The sequence below is a fragment of the Malania oleifera genome, chromosome 10 (genome assembly GCF_029873635.1).
Source record: "Malania oleifera isolate guangnan ecotype guangnan chromosome 10, ASM2987363v1, whole genome shotgun sequence".
NCBI classification, from domain to species: Eukaryota; Viridiplantae; Streptophyta; class Magnoliopsida; order Santalales; family Ximeniaceae; genus Malania; species Malania oleifera.
The window spans coordinates 73,420,930-73,445,301 of NC_080426.1; the positions used below are offsets into that span (position 1 = coordinate 73,420,930).

The 24,372-nt window shown below is 34.2% G+C and overlaps 1 protein-coding gene across 2 annotated transcripts; it reads left to right on the forward strand.

Moving 5' to 3' along the window:
• The first annotated feature begins 373 nt into the window (after positions 1–373).
• LOC131165780 (arginase 1, mitochondrial) lies at positions 374–12,854 on the forward strand. Of its 2 annotated transcripts, none has more exons than XM_058123832.1 (7): positions 374–476; positions 1,028–1,171; positions 4,009–4,168; positions 5,081–5,214; positions 9,424–9,633; positions 11,185–11,295; positions 12,284–12,854. In XM_058123832.1, the coding sequence occupies exons 2-7, from the start codon at positions 1,031–1,033 to the stop codon at positions 12,542–12,544; spliced, it is 1,017 nt and encodes a 338-aa protein (XP_057979815.1). In that variant the 5' UTR covers positions 374–476; positions 1,028–1,030; the 3' UTR covers positions 12,545–12,854. The 2 variants fall into 2 exon arrangements, with proteins under 2 accessions (XP_057979815.1, XP_057979816.1); XM_058123833.1 differs by lacking the exon at positions 374–476 and adding an exon at positions 510–725.
• Positions 12,855–24,372: the final 11,518 nt, after the last annotated feature.

Genomic DNA, 24,372 nt, shown 5'->3' on the forward strand with positions numbered 1-24,372 from the left:
TCCAAGGTGTCGATAATAAGTTAAAATAATATTATTCATAAAATTAGTATTTTTGATTTTAATATTAATTTAAAACTTTAAATTAATAGTTCTTCATTTTAGAATTGAATTATGTTTTATTAATAATTAATATATATTATAATACATAATAGAATAATATATGATTACCTTTTAATATATTTTTTAAATTATAAAATAACATTAAATGTCTTGTATCTATAAAATTGACTCCTCATATTTAAATAATCAAAATATTATCTTATCAAAATTCACTTAAATAGTTATCAAATCAAACATTACTTATTTTTCATAAAAATAATTTATTTTAAGTAGCATTTTCACTTATAAAGTTTCACTATTTAATGTTATTTTTGTTATACTTTACCCTTCTCCTTTCTCCCTCGTCACTCCAATTTTAGAAAGTAGCTCCTCTCTCTCTCTCTCTCTCTCTCCGTCCCATCAGTTTCTCTCCGTTGGTACGTTTATGATCACGCTTTGCACTCTCCATTACATTATGTTAATCAATGCAGAAATTTGCTTTTTTTTTTTTTTTATTTCTCTCTTTGATTTCAAATTTGTAAAATGGGTATCCGAATTCGTAGTCTTATGACACCGAAAAGAACTCAAAAATCCGCTAATTCAAAAGCTTAGTGTTTGGGTTCTTCACTCTGTTTCATCATCATGATGCTGTCTGTTTCTTGTCCATGGAAACCTTTACAGATTGAGTATGAATCTTGACTCTGAAAATTTCATGACTATCAGCTTAAAACTACAACAAGAACAAATTAAAGTGAAACGGGTTGTGTTTCAGCCTAATTATGGAATTGCACTTAGATTTGATGGTATTCATGATACCTATGTCATGCAATCCTCATAAATTTCTTTGGTTCTCGACTTCTTAGATTGTTAGCAGTCTTTGTCTTCGCTGTTATCTTTTTTTTTTTTTTTTTTTCCTTTTTAGTTCTTATTTACATTTTAAGTGCATTGATTCTTAAATTTCTGAATTATGATTTTCCCACTACCACAGAAAATGAGAAATATTGGTGGAAGGGGAATCCACTACTTGCGGCAATGGAAAGATGCAAATGTTCCGGCTGACTTGATAGAGAAGGGCCAAAATCGTGTTATTGACGCTTCACTTACTCTTATTCGTGAGAGGGCAAAGCTTAAGGTATTTCTAGTTTCGCTTTGAGTATGATTATTCAGAATAAAATCATTGTGTGGCTACTGAAATTTCCTTTCTTCATGTAGTCTAATTGGGTTACAAGACTTTCTCTTAATTGTTATTATCTGTTACACTATGTTTAGACTTTGAACTTCTTTATGTTTATATGAAATTTTCTATTTTTTATTTGTTTTTACTTGTTTTATATAATGATTGTTGAAGCCTGTGTGATTACACTATTGGAAGCTCTGTTTTTGATCCCAAATGGGACATGGTTTATTGAAGCTTAAGTAAACATGGGATAGATGAACATTTCCATCTATGTCAGTTTGGCATGGCAAGACACAAGTTAGCCCATACTTCTTTTTACCCTGTGATGTATAACTGACGCGACATACAAAATCAATCCATGTTTGTGTTCATGGTCTTGCAAGTTAGCCCATCAATAGATATCCCTACATACAGATGACATGCAAAAAATAAGTCCAAGTAAGAAGTTATTTAGCAAAGGCAGCTGATAAATAACAAGAGTATCAGTTTTCTCTCTCTCTCTCTCTCTCTCTCTCTTCCCCTTCTTTTATTTCTTTTTTTTTTTTAATCTAATAAAACTGCATTAAGAGCTAGAGAGGGTTCAACCCATCCCAATTTTGTGTACTGTATATAGAAAAAAATCTGGAGCTAAAATCAGAAAATTTTCAAAAAATCATAAAAATAAGTGACCCAAAGGCCTTGTGTGACCCATAAAGGATGGATACTTCTAGAGGATGGTTATATGCGTACTGAATGTTGATACTGGTTGGACACTCCTTGGGTACATGTCAAAGGCTTCAAAAACGTCTCAAATACTTACATAATGCATCTTCATATGTCCATGGTCTTTACCTTTTTTTTTTTGGATGCATGAATTTAAAGTCTTGAATTTGAATTTATGGGGATGTTGATGAAATTCAGTTTAAATTTGTATTGCATTTTACTCAATCCACATAATTCCAAATCTATGGATTGAACTCAATGCTCCCAAACTAAACAGAAATTGACTTTTCTTGACATACACAGAGAAAAGCACAAATATTTCATAGCATCCTTTTTATGTGAAAATTATTTTAATCACAAATTGCCAAAGTAATTAAATAAATCAAGCAAAGTTATGAGTAAAAAATTAACTTCCTTTAGATCCTTGTACTTCTACTTGTTTTATATTTTATTACGTGTTGTATATGTTTTAGGTAGACCACAGTAAAAATATATATTTAGTAAAATATATATATTCACTTCTGGTCTTCCCTTATTAGGTTTTCACGTGAAAATTCTGTTCCAACTCTCCAAATAAATTTGAATTTTCATGTGAGAATCCTGTCTCCAACTCTCCATATAAATCTGAAGGTTCATACAAAGAGAAAGGAACCACTCTTTTTATATGCATATTTTCTATTTCAAACAGTTAGATTTTGAAGGAGACTTTGCCAATATGTAGCCAATTCCATGAGGCACTTCAAGTATATTCTCATATTACTGGTCCTTCCTCATTTTAAATCACTTCCCCAGTTGTTGTTTGGGCCTTTTGGGCATAAATGCAATGGAGAAAAATATACAGGACTGTTAACCTAATCTCCTTGATGTCAATGAATCATGCTTGTCCAACTTTTTCTAGTCTCATGTGTGTTCTACAGGTTAGAGGGCTGCAGGCTTGTAGGCATGGATAGAGTTGCATACTATTTATCTGGTTTACAGTTGTGCAATAAAAAAGGTGGTTCATTTGGGAAATTTGTGAAGTTAAAATTTATTTTTCCCACATGCAATGTTATCGGCTTATGAAGATTGAAATGTTTCTTGTGGTACAGTTTTTTATGTAACGTTAAATTCCACTAGAGCCTGGGATAGTGCCCCAGCCAAAGCAGCCAAAAGTCTTTCTCGTGTTTTATTTTTTTGTTAAATGGATATTTTCTCATGCCTTGGGAAGAATGCAGTAGTGCAAATAGGAGACTAGTTCCAAATAGATCAAGATGTTGTCTATACCAATATTAGGAATGATGCTGAGTCTTGATAGCTCCTCTGTGCTTGATGAAACATACTGAAAAGAGCTTTATTATAACTATGAGGCTGATGAACGGGTCTAATTGGAGTCTTTGGATAAATGGCACTTCTTCTTCAGATGGCTTGCTTAACCATTGCATCTTTACACATCCCCCTTCCCCGCATAATTCTCACTCCAACAGTGCAAAATTGAACTATCTCTTAAATTTAAACCCAGTCACACATTTTAAGACCTCTTTGCAAGTCAATTCAACAAAGCTGCATTGCAGATGTTTTGGGGATCTTTTTGCTTTTCCACTTGATTGAAAATTTCAGATTTACATTTGTATGGAGCCTGTCAAATGGTTAGACTACAAAACAGTTACCTCATCTTTTATCAGCATATTAGTGCTTAGAACTTTCCATTTCCCTAGCACCAAGGAACTTAGCTCTAAGCCTTGACCCATCTCATCTTCTTCTTCAAGGAAAAATAAAGGGGAGGGGAAAAACTGTTATAGAAATGTGCCTAGTTAAATTTTTATTTGTTACTAGGCCATTGCGTGGACCTTAATTGCACATGACACTTACGGTATCTGTTTAGACTCTTGTTGAGCAAATGAGACAAGTGTTCTTCTTCTTCTTCTTCTTCTCTCTTTCTCTCTCTCTCCCACACACACACACACAAGATTCCATGTATGTAGAAAATGCCTATTTATTTATTCATTTTGAGACTCTGTGTGTATGATTTGCTACTGATGGGAAAATTTTGATTCCCTTTTCTTTTTCCAATCATGAATTTCATTCTAAAGATAAATGCTGGTTGTATTTAGGGAGAGCTGGTACGAGCTTTAGGAGGGGCTGTATCATCATCATCTCTTCTTGGAGTTCCTTTAGGACATAACTCTTCATTTCTTCAGGGGCCAGCATTTGCTCCTCCTCGCATTAGGGAGGCAATCTGGTGTGGTAGCACAAATTCCACCACTGAAGAAGGTAACTACAGTGATCTTCTTTAATAGAAGCAATTATAAAGCTCGTGAATTTATTCTGTACTATTTAAGCTTATTGATTTAGTGATATATTTTCTTACTTGATGGCTTTACTCTTTAAAAATGTTGCTTTATATGCACGTATGGTTATATTTATACGACACAATAGAAATTGAAATTATTCGTTGACAACTTTTTGTCAAAATCAATTTTGTTTTTAAGACAATACTTTGGTTAAACACAGTTGTGTGTGAGGGAACTTGTACAGGCATCAGATGGCAGGTTATGATATGAAAACAACAGTATTTTTTCCCCCTTTTAAAAACGTCACATGCTATTGTAGTTTTATCTGGTTTTTCTCAGAAAATAAAAATCCTTTTGCTGTACATGGAGCTTCTAAAATTTTAATTTGTTTCTACATTTTTGTGCAAGAATGTTTTATTTTCATATATTGTATTAATTTTTTTTTATTTTTAGTGCTCAAACATTGTTCCTAGTTTTTAAGACACTTAAAAATGTGAATACTAATTTTTTAACATGAATAACCTTGGAGAGTTTTATTGGAAGATATGGTCATTGCTCATAACATTTCTTTAGTCATTTGGTGGATCTTATTACAATGTCTGAAAGGTTTTATTGACAATACTGATTCTGATTGGTCTTTGAATCGTATTGAGTGGCATTCTGTTAAGAATTGTCAAGCTCTATCAGTCTATTGATATTCAGGTAAATGATGGTTTCAAGGCTTGATGGTTTAATGACCCTTTTGACTTTTAAATTTCCTATATCACCCACTCTCTATGACCAATAGATTGTCTGAAATTCAATAATGTGATCTTTCTGCGATATTATATTGGTACCATGCTTGTCCTCGACAATTCATATTCATCATGTCACAAAATTTTGGACAATGCAGGGAAGGAATTAAATGATCCGCGGGTGCTAACTGATGTTGGTGATGTCCCTGTTCAAGAGATACGAGATTGTGGTGTGAGTGATGATAGATTGATGAATATAATAAGTGAGTCTGTCAAGCTAGTGATGGAAGAAGTAAGCTATCCTTTGCTCTCTCTCTCTCTCTCTCTCTCTCTCTCTCTCTCTCTCTGTGTTTTGAGAACTTTCATGCTAGCAATTTCTTCCAAAGAAGTTCTTTCCCTATCTCATCCACAAGGAGTGGAAAAAGGTATAAAGGAAAGAAGAGTAAAGAGTAGGATCTGCATGTCCGACACTTTGTTGTGTGCTAACCTCATTATCTTGTTATTTAATTAGTCCTTCCTCTTTTTTTCGTTTTTCCCCCTTGCCTTCTGGTGTTCATTTTGTGTTTTCTTTTTGGTTTAGAAACTCCTATATACTTGGCCTTGTAGGGCGTCATTAGAAAATTGTCTATGTGAAATAAGTTTGCATTAAAAAATTAAACTCAAACTTGTACTTTGCCTGTGGAGCACGAAGTATCTTTGTACACACAGCTGGTCCCAAGCCCAAATAAAGAAGCAGGATTGTGTTAGGTAGTTGATAGACAACATAAAACTTTATCAACTCTTTTTATCATGAATTCTTACCAAATCCGCCTGGGTCAAGGGAATGGACTATCAGTGTAGAAGGGAGAGGAATAAGAAGCTAGCACAAGAAAATAGGATTAGAGTAGCAACTTGGAACATGGGGACACTTAAGGGCAAAAGTATGGAAATAGTGGAAATAATGTTTAGAAGGAAAATTAACTTAATTTGCCTTCAAGAGACAATGGGTAGGGGAAAAAGCTAGAGAAATTGGAAAAATCAGGATTTAAACTTTGGTACATTGGAAAAGAGAAACACAAAAATGGGGTGGGAATTATTGTAGACAAAGACCAAAAAGATAAGGCAATAGATGTTAAAAGAATAGGGGATAGGATCATTAAAATCAAGATAGCTCTAAGCTTGGAGATAGTAAGTTTCATTAGCGCGTATGCTTCTTAAATAGGTTAGCAGAAAATCTTAAAGACAATTTTGGGAAGATATGGATAGTATTTTACAAGGAATTCTAACATCTGAAAACATATTAATAGGAGTTGATTTAAATGGAAACATTAGAAAGGATAATGTAAGCTATAAGAGGATACATCATAATGATCATTATGATGATCATTAATGATGCTAGGGCAGCATCAAGGTTCTGCAGCCATGGAGAAATTAGAAGAAGAGGAAGGGGAAGGGAGGAGAGAAGAGATACCTAGGGGGGGGGGGGGGGAACTCATATTCACTTCAATTCACATTCGTCAATAACTGCCTACAACATGGCTTTCATACACTATTTATAAGAAAACCTCTTTTCAAGAAATTACACTTAAACCCCTAAAACAACATTGCATCACAAATATACCCCTACTTTACACAAATAGTACAAACAACCCCCAAATACACATAACACAGATAATAAACTACTAACCACAGATAATACACTACTAACCCCACAATTCCTTAACCCAACTCTTCTTAATTATTTTCTAGCAAGGATCTTCCCAAGTTCTTACTTCTTGTCCTACATCAACTCAGTTAGAAAAAATTCGGCCTCGAATTTTGAAAAGTTGGAGGATCAAAAGGGAGAAACAAACTTGGACTTTTCGAAAGCCAACACTTGAATGAGGCAAGAAAGCACGCTCCATTGGTAGCATTATAAACTTGACTTGAGAATCAGCATCAATGAACTCATTGGGGATGACAAACTCTACAATTCAAATGTTTTTGAAGGACTTTGGATGTCTTCGAACGCATTAATTTCCCTCCTTGTATTGTCATCGAGCTGAGTATTTATGATTGATTCTTTGTATTGGTTCATTGGTAGAGTAGACTTCAAAAGGATTTTCTTCCCATTATAGTGAAAGACATATGTGTTCTCATGTCCTTGAGTGTTGAGGCACACCTAAATCATCCAACCAAGAAGAACCAAGGATTATATGGCCAATCTTCATAGGTAGGATATCACACCCAACATTAGCCAAATATTCACCCATTTGGATGGGAACCAAACATCTTTCAAAAACATGTACATATAGCCATCCAACGCAAGATATCACATAAGGCTTTGGGTGAGGGTCCGGATGAAGCTGCATATGAATGACTTCATTTATGGAAACCACATTCATTGGACATCTTCCATCAATGATGATTTTGCAAACCTTTTCTTGGCATTTGAGAAAGGTGTTGAAAAGGTTGAAATTGTGCCCAAAGTTTGGCAAATGACGTTCCTTTTTCGTATAATTTGTCACCATGTTGCTGAATTATGCATATACATATGCTGCAGCTATGTATCACAACCCTTTAACACAATTTCCCACAAGCCGTAATCCCAATTTCTTAAAAAAAAAAAAAAAAAGCTACTTTAATTCACCTTGTTATTGATTGTCCTGCTGAAATGAAACAAATTCACGAAGAAAACTCACAAATTACAGCAACAGAACCTGATTTTTAATGCTGCCAGTGACAAGTTCTAGGGTTTTATGCCAAATTATCACCCTTGTTTGCAATATGTTGCGTCCCGAAGCAAAATTATCTCCTTGTAGATCAAAATATCGTGGAGAAAACCCAAATTATCGTGGCTGGGCAATTGTTCGTGGGACTGGAAATTGCAGAAAACTGTCTAATTTTCTTAGTCACAGGTTGCCGGCATGTGGGGTGCATGCGCCACCAGTGAGGCACCTCCGGCGATGAAACTTGAGTCAAGGAGATATCAGGGGATGGGGAGTTTATTGGTGGTGGCGGTGTTATGAGAAAAGCACAGGAGATGAGAGTTTTTGAAGTGCCGACGGCTGTAGAAGTTTTGGCTGGGCTGTGGGGGTCCTCTGGTGGTCAAACAGAGATAAAATTTTTGGGGAAAGGTTTCGGGGGGTTCTGTTTTCTGTGGTCTAGGTGGTGTTGCAGGATTGTCACTGGAAAGTGGTGTTTGAGATTTGGGGACACGACTGGAATTTCTGAAAAGTTCAGAAACTGCAGAACTGCTTTTCAGTTTTTTTTTTTTTTTAGAACTGAAATTCAGATATATATATATATATATATATATATATATATAGAGAGAGAGAGAGAGAGAGAGAGAGAGTTAAAAAACTGCAGGAGAGAAGAAGAAGAAGATGGGAGGTTGGAGGAGTTGCTGGATGGAAACTGCTAGAAAGTGCCAGAAACTGCCAGAAGCTGCCAAGCGATAGCCACGAAACTCAGAAATGAGAAAGAGAGTTGAGAGAGATATGAGAGAAAAAAGAAGAAGATCGGAGGTTGGGGGAATTCTGGACAGAAACTGCCAAGAGACAGCCATAGAATTCAGAAATGAGAAAGAGAGTTGAGAGAGTTATGGGAGAGGAAGGAAGAAGATGGGAGGTTGGAGGAGTTGCTGGACAGAAACTGCCAAGAGATGGTCACAGAATTGAGAAATGAGAAAAGAGTTGAGAGAGTTATGGGAGAGAAAAGAACAAGATGGTAGGTTGGAGGAGTTGCTAGAGAGAAACTGCCAAGAGACAACCACAGAATTCAAAAATGAGAGAGGTGAGAGAACCATGGGAGAGAACTAAGAGGAGAAGAAGAATAGAAGGACAAGAGAAACAGACAAGAAGAAGAGGGTAGACTGCTGCTGGGCAGCAGGGAATTATGGACAGAGCAGGAGATCAGAAACAGAGAAGAAAGAAGAAGAAGAGGAAGAAGAGGAAGAGAAAAGGAGAAGAGTGAGGGAGAATGGATTGACTGAAATGGAAGAATGGAGATTGTGGTTGTGCTCTGATACCAAATGATGCAGTGGCAGCATTAAGTTTCTACAGCCATGGAGAAATTAGAAGGGAAGAAGGGGAAGGGAGGAGAGAGGAGATACCAGGGGGGAACTCACATTCACTTACAGTTCAAATTCATCAACAACTGCCTACAACATGGCTTTCATACACTATTTATAAGAAAGCCTTTTACATGAAATTACACTTAAACCCCTAAAACAACATTACATTTCAAATATTCCCCTACTTTACACAAATATTACAAACAACCCCCAAATACACATAATCCTATACTAATTAATACTGAACACAGATAATAAACTATTAACCACACATAATAAACTACTAACTTAACCCCACAATTCCTTAACCCAACTCTTAATTATTTTCTAGCAGGGATCTTCCCAAGATCTTACTTCTTGTCCTACATCAGTATTCCGTGATATGAGATCTCATATTTGGTAATTTCATATATTCTATTTTTTGATTTAAACAAATGAGGTTCAACTTTTCTGATGTTGCTTTCTCAGGATCCTCTACACCCTTTAGTTTTAGGTGGTGATCACTCAATTTCTTACCCCATTGTAAGAGCTGTGTCTGAGAAGCTTGGGGGACCTCTGGATATTCTTCATCTTGATGCGCATCCAGATATTTATCATGCATTTGAAGGAAACAAGTATTCACATGCATCTTCTTTTGCCCGAATTATGGAGGGTGGTTATGCTCGTCGGCTTTTGCAAGTAATAATTATTTTCTGTCCTCCATTTCTACATTCAATAAGGAGTTGGTGCAGAAGTTAATTTCATGATGTTGATATCTGATGGTTGTCTTTTTGAGTGGTTCAGAATTTCTTATTTCTTAATTTTTGTTAATTGATTGCTTTAAAGTTGATTTGCTGATTTTCTGTTAAATAAAACCATGGATGTTGCCAATTTTACTAAATTATGGTTTCCTCTATTGATCTCTGGAGTGATGATGTAGGTTTAAATAAAGCATTACTTCAGAAGGTATTCTTTGCCTATTATGTCGTGGATATATCTGTAGCAAATGGGAAATCAGGATATGTCATTTGCACTGAATTTCACACTTATTCACACTAATACAAAAGCCTGATAAATATTAGCTGATCAAACAGATGAAAAGAATACTGTGCAGATTTTGTTCTGGAGCTTGTATGATAGGAATCTTCTTTTGTAGCACTGATTTTCCGAGGGATCTTCTTGATGCTGCTCTGGGTTTCCTTTTTTTGACATATTTGCTCAGAGACGCAGTGAATGGTTTTCACAAAGAAGAAACACTGCTGGAATAAATTCCTGCATCATGAAAATGAGAGTTGGGCCCGATCACCAATTGTCTACCTCATCTGGTTCATCTATATGACCAAACTTTCTTTTCAAGACGGCAACACCATTGGTAGATTCTTAATTGTTGGTTAAGGCCACTCAGTAAGCATCACTGCAACCAATTGATGTACTTTTAATGATTGTTAACATACTAAGTCCATTTTGAGTGGGTGGGTTGGTTATAATGTTAGACATTTATAAACTAAATTATAACTTGTGATATTATGCAAGGAAGGGTGATAGACAAGCTATGAGAATATGGATCATTCATAAACTAAATTGTGACTTGTGATATGATGTTGGGAAGGGCAATGGACAAACAAGTTGGCTTACTAGTTTCTGGAATAGGATTTTGCTCCATTGTATTCTGCTCTTATGTTGCTCTCTCTTTATGTCATAGTCCCCCTCATAAACTTGACCCAAGCTAGCATGTTCCTCATTGTGCATTAGCAATCTTTCTGTGAAGTTAAAATCCTTGAGCCAGTCATATCTGACTATTGTTTCATGACTGAATCCTAATTTTTATTGCGCCTGAAATGGCACTTTTGGAACTTGAGAATGATGGACAACAAAAAATAATTTCATCAATGTTGGAATCCTTGTAAAGCTGCTTGGAAAAATTTTATGTTTTCTATCTGTAACTGATTTTGGATATAAAAAGTTTTTTTAACAAGCTAAGTTTACGGTTTATTCAGATGCATGATACTATTGTTTTCCCAGCTTGCATTTTTCTTCTCATATCAATTTTGATGTATAAATCATTTGTAGTTTTGTGTTTGAAGTTTTATATTCAAGGAAACGTTTGTAATTTTCTTGGACTTAAATAGTTCGCTATCTAGAGTCTTGACATTATGGCAATCCTCATTCAGGATTTAATAGGGCTGTTCGTTGTATGGTTTTATGTATTGCTGTTTTGACATTAATGAACCTGTAATGCTGATTCTTCAGGTTGGTATTCGATCAATTACAAGCGAAGGGCGCGAACAAGGGAAAAGATTTGGTGTGGAGCAATATGAAATGCGAAACTTTTCAAGAGATCGTCAGTTTTTGGAGAACCTGGTCTCTCTCTCTCTCTCTCTCTCTACATGTGTGTGTGTGCACGCACTTGTGCAAGTACAAGTGCAAGTGCATGTTTTTGTGTATTTAGTTTTATGGCAGTGGTTGCTTATTTGAATGAAAATGGGGAATACTTGCTTTTTTTCCTATCTTTTTTTTTGGGTTTGTGCAGCGGAGGATATTGATTTAACAATTGATATCGCAAAATTAAGCTAGTTTGGTGATGCACTAACATATAAAATAAGCAAATATCCCAGGAGTGCATGTTCTGTTACGCCAAATGGTTCTGAGATAGATTATTATTCTTAATTTTTTTTTTTGTTTTTATAGAAGTGTCTGTTTTTCTATTATACGGTCAATTCTTATAACCTGTTATATAGTGCAATCATCATGTTGAATGTCATAGAGGATTCTGTGGTAAAATTTTTATTTAACTTTTTTATAAATTAACTACCTAGGAAAGAATTTTTGCCACTTTTTGATCATATAATAATGGAGAGTTAAGGGATAAGTTAATATTTAATGACTTTAATAAACAATAGAGCAATTATGCTAGCCCACAAACACATTAAATCCTTAAAAAATATTTTATAGAATTGAAAACCAAATAAGTAAGGATTGTGTAGGGAGAATAAACCTCCTCTTTTTCAGTTATAAAAACTTAATGTTTATCTTATGTTAGAGGAGAAAAACAAAGTTTCCTGCAATTCTTTTTGCTAGTTTGCCAGGCTAGCTTTGGAAAGTTGAAATTTTCCTACGGGTATATAATAGTTTTGCGAAAATTAGGCACCAGAAAAGTGGAAAATTTTGCAGAATCTTCTTGCATCCCTACAAGCTGGTTGTATACATCATTCTTTAGTATGCCAGATTTCATTTGTTAGCCAAATTCTCAATTTGCGATGGAAGAAATGTGAGAAAAATGGTAATGAACTGTGGTGTCTACAAAAAGTTTTCTTATGCATGCATTTTTTTTTTTTTTACATTCTGACAGAAACTAGGTGAAGGTGTAAAAGGTGTTTATATCTCAGTAGATATTGACAGCCTTGATCCTGCATTTGCGCCTGGGGTTTCTCACATTGAGCCAGGAGGTCTGTCTTTTCGCGATGCTCTCAACATCCTCCACAATCTCCAAGCCGATGTTGTAGCTGCAGATGTGGTTGAGTTCAACCCACAGCGAGACACAGTGGATGGTATGACTGCAATGGTAGCTGCTAAGCTGGTAAGAGAACTGACAGCAAAGATATCAAAATGAACTTGTGTGTATTGCGGTTGATGACTCAACATTCGTCTCGTGTACTATAGAAAGTTCATCTGATGGTTATTAAGATCTATTGCAATTGAGACTCAGTTGCTCAGAAAATTTGTGGGATATCCTTAATTGTACTACTGCTTTTGAAAGCAGTTGAAATAATAGTAGTTTATGTTATCGACCTAAATGTATGTGTGTATGTGTGTATTGCAATGGAGACTCGGTTGCTCGGAAAATATTGTGGGATATCCTCAATTGTACTCCAGCTTTACAAAGCAGTTGAAATAAGAGTAGACCATCTTATCAACTTAAATATGTGTGTTTTGTATTTGAATCTGTCGACATTATAGTGAAAATGTTGGTATTATTTTTCTGAATAAGAATGGTGAAATTTATTTACCAATTTTTGGGGAGGCTGGATTTGATGTTTTGGATTTGGAGTTCAGATATAGATAAATGCAATCCAAACTTATATTGAGTTTTGGCGAATTCAAGGACTAAATCTATGATTGCAAAACTCAATATTAGTGTTCTGGTTTATTACAAATAAGGTAAGAATAATAATAATAAGGGGAATTTTTAAGCTTGCTCTTTTTTGGAGGTTCAAATTTTCTGTCCTTTCCCGTGTCTTCCTGGCCGTTAATACAGCAATCTACACTATCCTATTGATGGGTAAGATCTTAGGCTATATTTGAATAGATATTTAAATTGATTGGGATTTCTCAGAAGATGTGTTGTGAACAACAAATTCTTTGTTTGGATGAAGATAACTTTTAATTCTTTGATCGCTGCAAACAAACCAAACCGTTTACGAGTGATTTGGAAGGCCGACTTGATAAGAACTCATTTATTATGTAAACGAGCAATTTTCAAGCCTAATTTTATGACACATTTGATAGACAATTTGAGCTCGAACATGAATGAGCTTGACTCATTTTGGCTTGTGAGTGGGCTCGATTATAAACTCGGTTTGGACTTATTTAATAGGCTTGAATTAGAACCATTTATAAACTAATTTTGTAAGGTTGAATTAGCTTGATAGACTATAGTGGCCTCAAGCCAACCCACTTGAGTGTTGGAATTGGTGTATTCCCAAGAAAAGGGGGGGGGGGGAGGGAGGGAGGGAGGGTGAATTGGGTATTTAAAATTTTGTCCTAGGTTCAACTAATTCAACAACCACTATTACACAAACTTAGGGTTTGTCTATGCAGTTCTAAATGAGCAAATAAATATAACGTGCGAAAATTAAATTATGCGCAACATTCCCAATAACATACGCGTGCGGAAATATAAATTTGTGGAAATATAAATAGTGCGCACACGATATGTTATCAGGGTTCAGCCAATTGTCCCTACGTCCTCGCCTCTAACTCGCAAGCTCGAGGATTCCATTAATGCTCCCTTAACGGGTGGAGCGGCACCGGTTACAATCAGGTCAATTAATGGGGCTGACTTCAACCTACACCTTACTAGGATGGTGCACTTAACTTTCCTAATTGGGTCTAAGTTAATCCGGAACTATTCAACAAGGCTAGCTCCCTTTTCAGACCCACACCTACAAATATAAAAATTTGACGTACAAATAAATGTTTCTTAACTAAGCAGACTATGTACCGATTTAGCACAAGTACTAATCAATGCACCTCAAATAGATAGGAACTATAAGCTCGATGGTGTATATGTACAAACAATACTCAGTATAATGTATATTCTCAAATATGCACAAGAGTGTTCAACAAGCCTATCTTTGAAAATTTAAAGAAAATCTCAATATCAAGTTAGGGTTTCAAAGATGCAAGCAAGAATAATTAAACAATCTCAAAAATGTTTTCTCAATAATAGCATAAGAGATGTTTGAATGTACACTTGTAAAAATAATAATTTTGCACACACAAAAATTATAGGCTAAGGTATCTTACAATATTGATACAAAAACCCACAAACCACAAAGTTCTCCACACACCGGATTTAATTCGGATTTATTAAATTAAATTGATGGAGAACTTTATCCCAAACACTCAATCAATAAGAATACAATATGAGTATTTGAGTAATATTGGATTGACACTCTAGGCACTCTCATAAAGCTTGGTTATTCAAGAAATTTGGAGTAAGAGAGTGTGGAGGTAATATGTGGAAAAAAGGCTTGGGAAATTTGAGAGAGAATTTTTCTTAATCACAATGTTAATCCCCTACTAATTTTGACAAATGAAAGCATATATATAGAAAAGGGGCAAATTATGACCGTTGAGGACATATTTGGCATTTTTGGAAAAGTTAAAATGAGGTTAATGAAAAATAACAGCGTTTTAACCTCGGTAAAATTCGAGCAACTCAAGAAGGTCGGTCAACCATTTTCATGGTTTGGTCGACTAGGGTGCTCAATTTGGTCGACCAGGGAGAATTTGAACTGAGTGTTCGGTCGACCATTTATAAGGGGATTTTGAACCTCCGCAATTCGGTCGACCGTATTAGATTCAGTTGATCGAACTTTATGAACTTCGGTCGACCAACATGAGAATGAACTGGTTTGGTCGATTGACCAAAGCGTTAATGTTTCCTACGTGGGGATTCGATTGACCAGGACGTTGTTTTATATTTCTAGTCGGTCGACCAAATCATGGTCAACACGTTGACCTCCCCAGCAGTTCAGTCCACTAGCATATTTGAACTGGTTTGGTTCGCTCAACCGAACTTGTTTCTTTTATGTGATTTTGGTCCTGATTTTTATGCATCAAAGTGTAGGGACCTAAGGTCTTTTTAATGCCTTTTTTTGTAATAACCCGAGAAAAAAAATTAATTAATTAAAATTATTCATCAATTAAATAGTTAAGCATTATTAAATTAACGTATTAAATAAAAAAATAAAAAGAAATAGAATGAAAAAAAAAGTTTAGAGTAATTATGAATTAATTAATTAAACATTATTAAAATAAATAAATAAATAAATAAAATTTTAAAGAAAAGATTATTAAGAATTAATTAATTAATTAAGCCTTATTAAATATGATATATTAAATAAATAATATGATATATATATATATATATATATAATATTATTATATTATATGTAAAGTAAGTAAAAAAGAAAAAAGAAAAAAGGAAAATGAAAGAAGCTAAGAAGGAGATTGAATTACAGAGAGCTCTGCGCTCTCTCTCTCTACTGCGACGTCTCTCTGTCGTCTCCGTCTCCGCCTCTCTCTCTCCCCTCATTTCTTGATGGATATTCGACCGATCGGGAAACGGAAGGTGCCGTTGGGTTCCTAATTCCGCCACCAACATTTCTATTAGAGTAGATTTGTCGTAGGAGCGGCGTAGGCACTATTCCTGGGGTAAGATAGTTTTTCCCTAATTTTCTCAGTTTCTTATTAGATCTTGAGTCAAATTGAAGATCAGGTACCACCACGGGGTCCTCGTCGTGATCGTCATCATTTTGACATAAGTAAATTTCCATTTGGGATTTTTTAGGCCCCACTCCCAAGCGAGAGTGGGATTTGAGAAATTTGGTAATTTGATTATATTTAAGGGTATATATATTTATTTAGAATTTATGGGTTTAGAAAATATTAAAATAACATTTTATTCAGGATTAATTACATGGAACTAGAATTTTTAATTTCAAGGTCCGGGTGAGCGCTGCAGGCATATTTTTGGGGTCCTTGTTGGCGTAGTTCAAGAAACTAGGTAAGGAAAAAAAATATATATTAAATAAAAAATTTTACGAATTTAATGAAAAATAAATTGTGTTATATATACGTGTATATGTTTCAGTATGGATTTAAAATGTCAACCATTTAAATTATATTTTTTTCGAGTTTAGAGCTCTTTATTAGATATGTATATGCGAAAATGAACTAATGAAAGTGGAAAAATATTTTTAGGGTAATTATGTAAGGAATGAAAGGTATATAAACATTAAATGTTAGTTGATGTATTTTACAGGCAATGTATGAATTTTATTGCTAAAATGTGTGGTATGAGATTATGTGCAAATATATGTTAAATGTATGAGATGTAGGTTAAGTAAGTAATGCATTGTGAATAAAACATGATATGTATGTTGCTTAAGTGTGTTAATACAACTATGTAAACAACCGAAAAATGCTGGGTAAACAATTGAAAAATGCTGGGTAAAATAGCTGAAAAATGTTAGGTAAAACAGTTGAAAGATGTTGGGTAAATGTGTAACAGCTAAAAAATGTTAGGTAAAACAGCTAAAAGATGTTAGGTAAATATATGACAGTTGAAAAATATTGGGTAAAACAGCTGAAAGATGTGGGGTAAAATAGCTGAAAGATGTTGGGTATGAAATGAAATGAAATGAAAATGAAAATGAATGAAATGAAAATGAAATGTGAAATGTGAACAACGTAAAATAGGAAAGAAAATGAAAAGGAATGTTAAAGTTATGAACCATGAACATATGTGAATGGTTGAATAATGATAGAAATAACAATGTATTATGATAGTAGAAGTATCTATGCTTGTAGAACATCTTACGATTGGGCGGGGCGTATTCTTTGCCTGAGAGTTTGCTGAGAAAGGTGAGTGCACTAGTAACTTCAGATATGACAGTAGCTGCATAACGTACTATGGCAAAGGGAACCTACTTGTATGGGCGGGTAGATTTCCCTATCCTTAGGGCCTTTGTCGGTAAACTTTTGTATGAACTGTGTGAGTACTAGATTAATTTAGGCTTACTGAGTAAGGTGAGTGCCCTGGTATGCTTCAATTGTGACATTCGGGTTGCCTAAGTATTAGAGCAGAGGGGTGCTACTTGTATGGGCGGGTAATCACCCCTATCCTCAGGTAATCTCATGGGTTAAATCTTTTGCATGTGTTTGATTAGGATCAGAGAATGATTTCAGAAATTGTGTTAACGATTTTCAAATGTTAAATATTATGTTGTTATATAAACTCATGTTAGCCACACACTATTTTAATATATTATTTCTTCTCTTACTGAGATGTGTCTCATCCTTTTATGAATTTATCTTTTTCAAGATTTTCTCGAGATCGAGTTTTGAGAGCACGAGATTTTTATAGCATTATTGGGAAATCGAAAAAAAATGGTATATTTCTATGTTAATTTTGGGGAATGTAAATATTTATGTTTTATGTCTTTATGTTTTAAGGCTGTTGAGTAATGAATGATTGTGAAAATACTAAAATGTTTTGAGAGTTATGTAGATTTATGGAAATGCAGTTGATGGATGATTTATTATGGATTATAGTTACAATTAGTAAACTCTAGTATTATGTTATATGGAGATTATGTTTATGTTTTCCACTGCGTATATTATGAATTATGGATTATCAGGATTTTATCAGATATAGCACACCGGACCCGGGTTTAAGGGTTTGAGGCATTACATTATGGTATCAGAGCAATGTTCAGCCGGAAGTGTGATTAATTTCACATTGCCTGGATATGGAGACATTAGAGTATTAGGTTAGGGATGATTTATACCAGAGTATAGGATTGAGTTGCGATAAGGATAGGAATGGGTAGATTAAGATACCGTTAGGAATTCTGAGTTGTGTTTCGTAAGCTTGGGGGCAGAAATCTCTTGATGGTCTTCTGTGTTTTTCTGAAAAAGTAATAAGCTTTAGAAAATCATGGTAAATCCATCGATGGTGATGTTTTCGAGCAGAGAAATTCGAACTTGGGATTTAAATTCGACGGTTAGGTTAGTTGATTTCAAAGGTTATGGTAGTTGGAGAAACCAGCAGATACCACTAGACAGAGGTGGACGAGCACGTGATTATATGATGATCCTGGATGGGGCGGATAAAGCCAAGGGGGCAGGTATAAGTTTATGATTAAGATAATAATGATTTAATTTTGTTATGGATGATTGATTAGTACAAAAATTTCGAGGATGAAATTTTCTAAAGGAGAGAAGAATGTAATAACCCGAGAAAAAAATTAATTAGTTAAAATTATTAATCAACTAAATAGTTAAGCATTATTAAATTAACGTATTAAATAAACAAATAAAAAGAAATAGTGTGAAAAAAAAGTTAAGAGTAATTATTAATTAATTAATTAATTAAACATTATTAAATTAAAATAAATAAATAAATAAATAAAATTTAAAAGAAAAAATTATTAAGAATTAATTAATTAATTAAGTCTTATTAAATCTGATGTATTAAACAAATAATATGATATATATATATATATATATATATATATATATAATATTATTATATTATATGTAAAGTAAGTAAAAAAAAGAAAAAAGAAAAAAGGAAAAGGAAAGAAGCTGAAAAGGAGATTGAATTACAGAGAGCTCTGCGCTCTCTCTCTGCTGCGACATCTCTCCGTCATCTCCTTCTCCGCCTCTCTTTCTTCCCTTATTTCTCAACGGATATCAACCGATCGGGAAACGGAAGGTGTCATTGGGTTCCTAGCTTTGCTACCGACATTTCTATTAGAGCATATTTGTCGTGGAAGCGGCGTAGGTACCATTCCTGGGGTTAGGTAGTTTTTCCCTAATTTCTCAATTTCTTATTAGATCTTCAGTCAAATTGACGATCAGGTACCACCACGGGGTCTTAGTCGTGATCGTCGTCATTTTGACATGAGTAAATTTCCAATTGAGGTTTTCTAGGTCTCACTCCTAAACGAGAGTGGGATTTGAGAAATTTGGTAATTTGACTATATTTAAGAGTATATTTATTTATTTAGAATTTATAGGTTTAGAAAATATTAAAATCATATTTTATTCAAGATTAATTACATGGAACTAGAATTTTCAATTTTTAGGGTAAGCGTTGCAGGCATCTTTTTGGGGTCCCTATTGGTGTAGTTCAAGAAACCAGGTAAGGGGAAAAATATATATTAAATAAGAAATTTTATTAATTTAATGAAAAATAAATTGTGTTATATATACGTCTATATGTTTCGGTATGAGTTTAAAATGCCAACCATTTAAATTATATTTTTTCGAGTTTAGGGCTTTTTATTAGATATGTATATGTGAAAATGAATTCACGAAAGTGGAAAAATATTTTCAGGGTAATTATGTAAGAAATGAAAGGTATTTTTGGTATATAAACGTTAAATGTTTGTGGACGTATTTTACAGGCAATGTATGAATTTTATTGCTAAAATTATGTGGTATGAGATTCTGTGCAAATATATGTTAAATGTATGAGATGTAGGTTAAGTAAGTAATGCATTATGAATAAAACATGATATGAACTATGTTACTTGTGTGTGTTAATGCAAACATGTAAACAAAACAACTGAAAAATGCTGGGTAAACAGCTGAAAAATACTAGGTAAAACAGCTGAAAAATGTTGGGTAAAACAGTTGAAAGATGTTGGATAAATGTGTAATAGCTGAAAAATGCTGAGTAAAATAGCTGAAAAATGTTGGGTAAATGTATGACAGCTAAAAAATGTTGGGTAAAACAGCTGAAAGATGCTAGGTAAAGCAGTTGAAAGATGTTGGGTATGAAATGAAAATGGAAATGAATGAATTGAAAATGAAATGTGAAATGTGAAAAACATAAAATGAGAAATAGTCACTTAAAGTGAAACGAAATGGAATGTTAATGTTATGAACGTGAACATATGTGAATGGTTGAATAATGATAGAAATAACAATGTATTATGATACTAGAAGTATTTACGCTTATAGAACATGTTACGATTGGGCAGGGCGTATTCTTCGCCTGAGAGCTTGTTGAAATAGGCGAGTGCGCTAGTAACTTCAGATGTGACAGTAGTTGCATAACGTATTAGGGCAGAGGAAACCTACTTGTATGGGTGAGTAGATTTTCCTATCCTTAGGGCCTCTGCCGGTAAACTTTTGTATGAACTGTGTGAGTACGAGATTAATTTATTACTTGAGGGCTTACTGAGTAAGGTGAGTGCCCTGGTATGCTTCAGTTGTGACCTTCGGGTTGCCTAAGTATCAAAGCAGAAGGGTGCTACTTTTATGGGTGAGCAATCACCCCTATCCTCGGGTAATCTCGTGGGTTAAATCTTTTGCATGTGTTTGATTAGGATCAGAGAATGATTTTAGAAATTGTGTTAACGATTTTCAAATGTTAAATATTATGTTGTTATATAAACTCATGTTAGTCACACACTGTTTTAACATATTATTTCTTCCCTTACTAAGATGTGTCTCACCCAAATATGAATTTATCTTTTTCAGGATTTTCTTGAGATTGAGTTTTGAGAGCTTGAGATTTTTATAGCATTATTGGGAAATAGAAAAAGAAAATGGTATATTTCTATGTTAATTTTGGGGAATGTACATATTTATGTTTTATGTCTTTATGTTTTAAGGCTGTTGAGTAAAGAATGATTGTGAAAATACTGAAATGTTTTTGGAGTTAAGTAGATTTATGGAAATGCAGGTGATGAATGATTTATTATGGATTATAGTTAGAATTAGTAAACTCTGGTATTATGTTATATGGAGATTATATTTATGTTTTCCGCTGCGTATATTATGGATTATGGATTATCAGGATTTTATCAGGTATAATGCACTAGACATGAGTTTAAGGGTTTGGGGGGGGGGGGCGTTACATTTTTGAGCTTCTTAATTAAGCCCCAAAACCTAGCATTGGTCAACCAAAGGGTGCTCCCTAAGGTCATTCTAAGGTCTTGAGCTTACAGTCCTATATGCATGATATGCAGATTATTACAGACCCATTTGAAATGAAATTATTATAGACCCAATAATATTACAACAAATAATAAATATGTCGGGGTCTTCATATTTCTTCAAGTTGCTGCATGCTATCAATATGATCTACCTTAGTATGATCCTGCACACAAACTTGAAAGTCATTAAATACCAAGAGTGTTTGTCATTATCAAAAGCGGGCATGACTTATAAGGTCAACAACTTGAGGACTTACTAAATACTCACTTAACTGGGCGGAGCGACGCCGTTTACACTACTCCTTACGAGGTGGAGTCTCCTTGGCTTACTTATGGGAGAAGCCAAACCTACACCTTACAGGATGGAGCTTCCTAGCTCACCTAATTGGGTTAGAGCCAAACCGGTACACCTTACAGGACGGTGTATTCCTCTTACGACAACACGCCAGGAATACAAGGATAATGAAATTTTGTGTACAAGTATAGTGCTTTTATAATACGAAAATGTGTACAAAATGAGGCTCAATACACTATTGTATGATGGGAGATTAAGCTCAATAGAGATTATAAGATATCTCTCAAAAACGTATTTATGAAATGTTGTGAAAGATTGTGATAAATATGATCTATGTTTCAAATATATAATATTTTCTAAGTGTTTAACAAAGATCTTTAAACTTCAAGTAATACCTCCAAAAATATTTTTCAATAATAAAGTGTAGGAGATAATAATGATTAGCTTTACAAAAACTATTTTCTAATGAGCACAAAAACTAGCTTCTGAATCTTGCAAATGAGTGTGCAAAGATTCCCAAATTGTAGAGAGTTTTCCCAACAATATTTATTAATCAAATAGTATGGGAAGAACTCAAGCTCACTCTCTAAAACAGAATGGCAATAACCTAGTTCACTATTTATTATTCAACCTCGATTGTGGACAGTGCAATTGAGTTTTGTTTCTTGGAGAATCAAGAAATCGGAGATTGTCCTAAGTAATGACAAGTGCTACTCATGCTTTTTCGATCTACTTTACTATCAACAAAGTCAGCATCAGAATAACTGATAATCTCAAATAAGATATGCTTAGGATACCATAATCCTAATTCAATGGTTCCAATATGATATCTAAGTATCCTCTTGACTGCTAATAAATGAGACTCTTTAGGTGTAACCTGAAATCTAGCACATATACAAACACTAAACATAATATCAGGTTTGCTCGCAGTTAAGTATAGTAGGTTACCAATCGTGCCATGGTAGAGCTTGACATCTACCAGTATACCTTGCTCATCTTTGTCTAATTTCATGGAAAAGCTTATGGGTGTTCTTAAAATTTTACCATCTTCCATATTAAATTTCTCGAGCAGGTCTCTAATGTAACGACCTCAAAATTCAAATCATTTCATATTATTATTATTTTTTCTTTTTATAAACACATATATGAGCTACTCTGATACCCTTTAAATGAAAATCTCAGGCCTCAAAAGGACACTGAGGTATTCCTGTATACAATAATCATACCTATGCACCGGAAACATAAATTATATACCCACATATACCATACAATACTAAGAATCTATATTTCTAAACCATAGCTATATAATATGTCTCTCTCCAGTAATATCAATCCCAAAATACAAAATCCTGTACAAACTTACCCTATAACCAGGGTAGTCAAGTAAACTCTCTATCCGCGAGCCTGATTTGCTTGCCTAACTGGCTCACTTGAAAAATGTTAGAGTCATGGAGTGAGTCAACGCTCAATAAGTGGAAATATGCTATTATTAGTGTGTGGTGACTAAGTTACATACATTTTAAATAAAATTGGAGCTTTAATAAAGGATAAATATATAAAGCATATCTTACACTTTTGCAATTTAAATCATAACTGTATCATCTGAATTTTCTACTTTTCATACTGTTAATATCATACTATATTTATCAAATACTATAAAACTGTATACATATACATAACTATGCTTTATCCCTGAAACTTTGTATGTCATGATTTGACCCCTCATGACAGGGTTGTGCAGCCCATAGGTGGGACTTAACCTGGTCGACCCTCCAAGTGAGTCACTATACTCTACCCTACCTCAGTTCGGCCAAACTGCATCCACTCCTAGGCTCGGGACTGGCTACTACCTCGTCAAACTGGCCCCCTCCACCCAGCGAACTGGGGAGCTACATCCTCTCCAAGTATAGTTTGATGGTACCCATACACTATCTAAGATATGTGGTTGCACTCTATCTGTATTAGCAACGATACCGTGCTCTGTATTCTATATCTATATCTGTCTGTAATCTTTTCACAGGGATTTGATACTATATATACACACACACACTTTTTTACTGTTTTCATCATGTTTCCAAAATAACCATAACACTATAATTATGTACTGTAAATACTGTAATATCTGAATAACTGTAGTATCTTGATGCTAAACTGTATAATCTGTCTATATCATTTGTTTGTATACTCTGTTTGTATGATCTGTCTGTATACTTCGAGTGTTATGACATTTAGGAAAACATGACATACTGTAAATACTGTATAAACATCATCTGTATAAAAACTCTAACGTATTGATTTTGAATAAACTGTAATATACTAATATGAATAAACTTTTGTATATGTATACTAATCTAGATAAATATCTATAATAAAATTTTCTGAAATATACTGTGATATACATCAATCTTTATCTGTAAATATTGTATAGTATGATATGTTGTAAAAAGCTATATAAGTTCTATATCAAAGAAATATCTACTCAGGCCACATAAGCGTTGAAAACTCTTATTCTATAAAAGTTGGATAATAAACTGGTATATATATAAAATCTTTACTAATATTGTAAAATTCCTAGCATAGCATATTTCCCTTACTTAGTTTCGGAAATGCCCTCATTGAACTTTGGCTCTACACTCGTAGGATTCTCCACTCAACACCCTAAAAATGACATCTCCCAGAACAAAACATCAATATTTTCCTGCATACAACATTTTTTTATAATTGCAAGGAAATCATATTCTAAATAAAACACCTTACCTTGAATTGGGAATGAATTTCAAACCACTTCCACCAACGATTGGCTCCAGAAAACTTGTAGAGAACTTCATTAGGAGCGTCGTGGTGGCCTCAGATCTTCAAACCGGCGAGTATTAGACCCGGAATCGAAGAGAGAAAGAGTGGGAG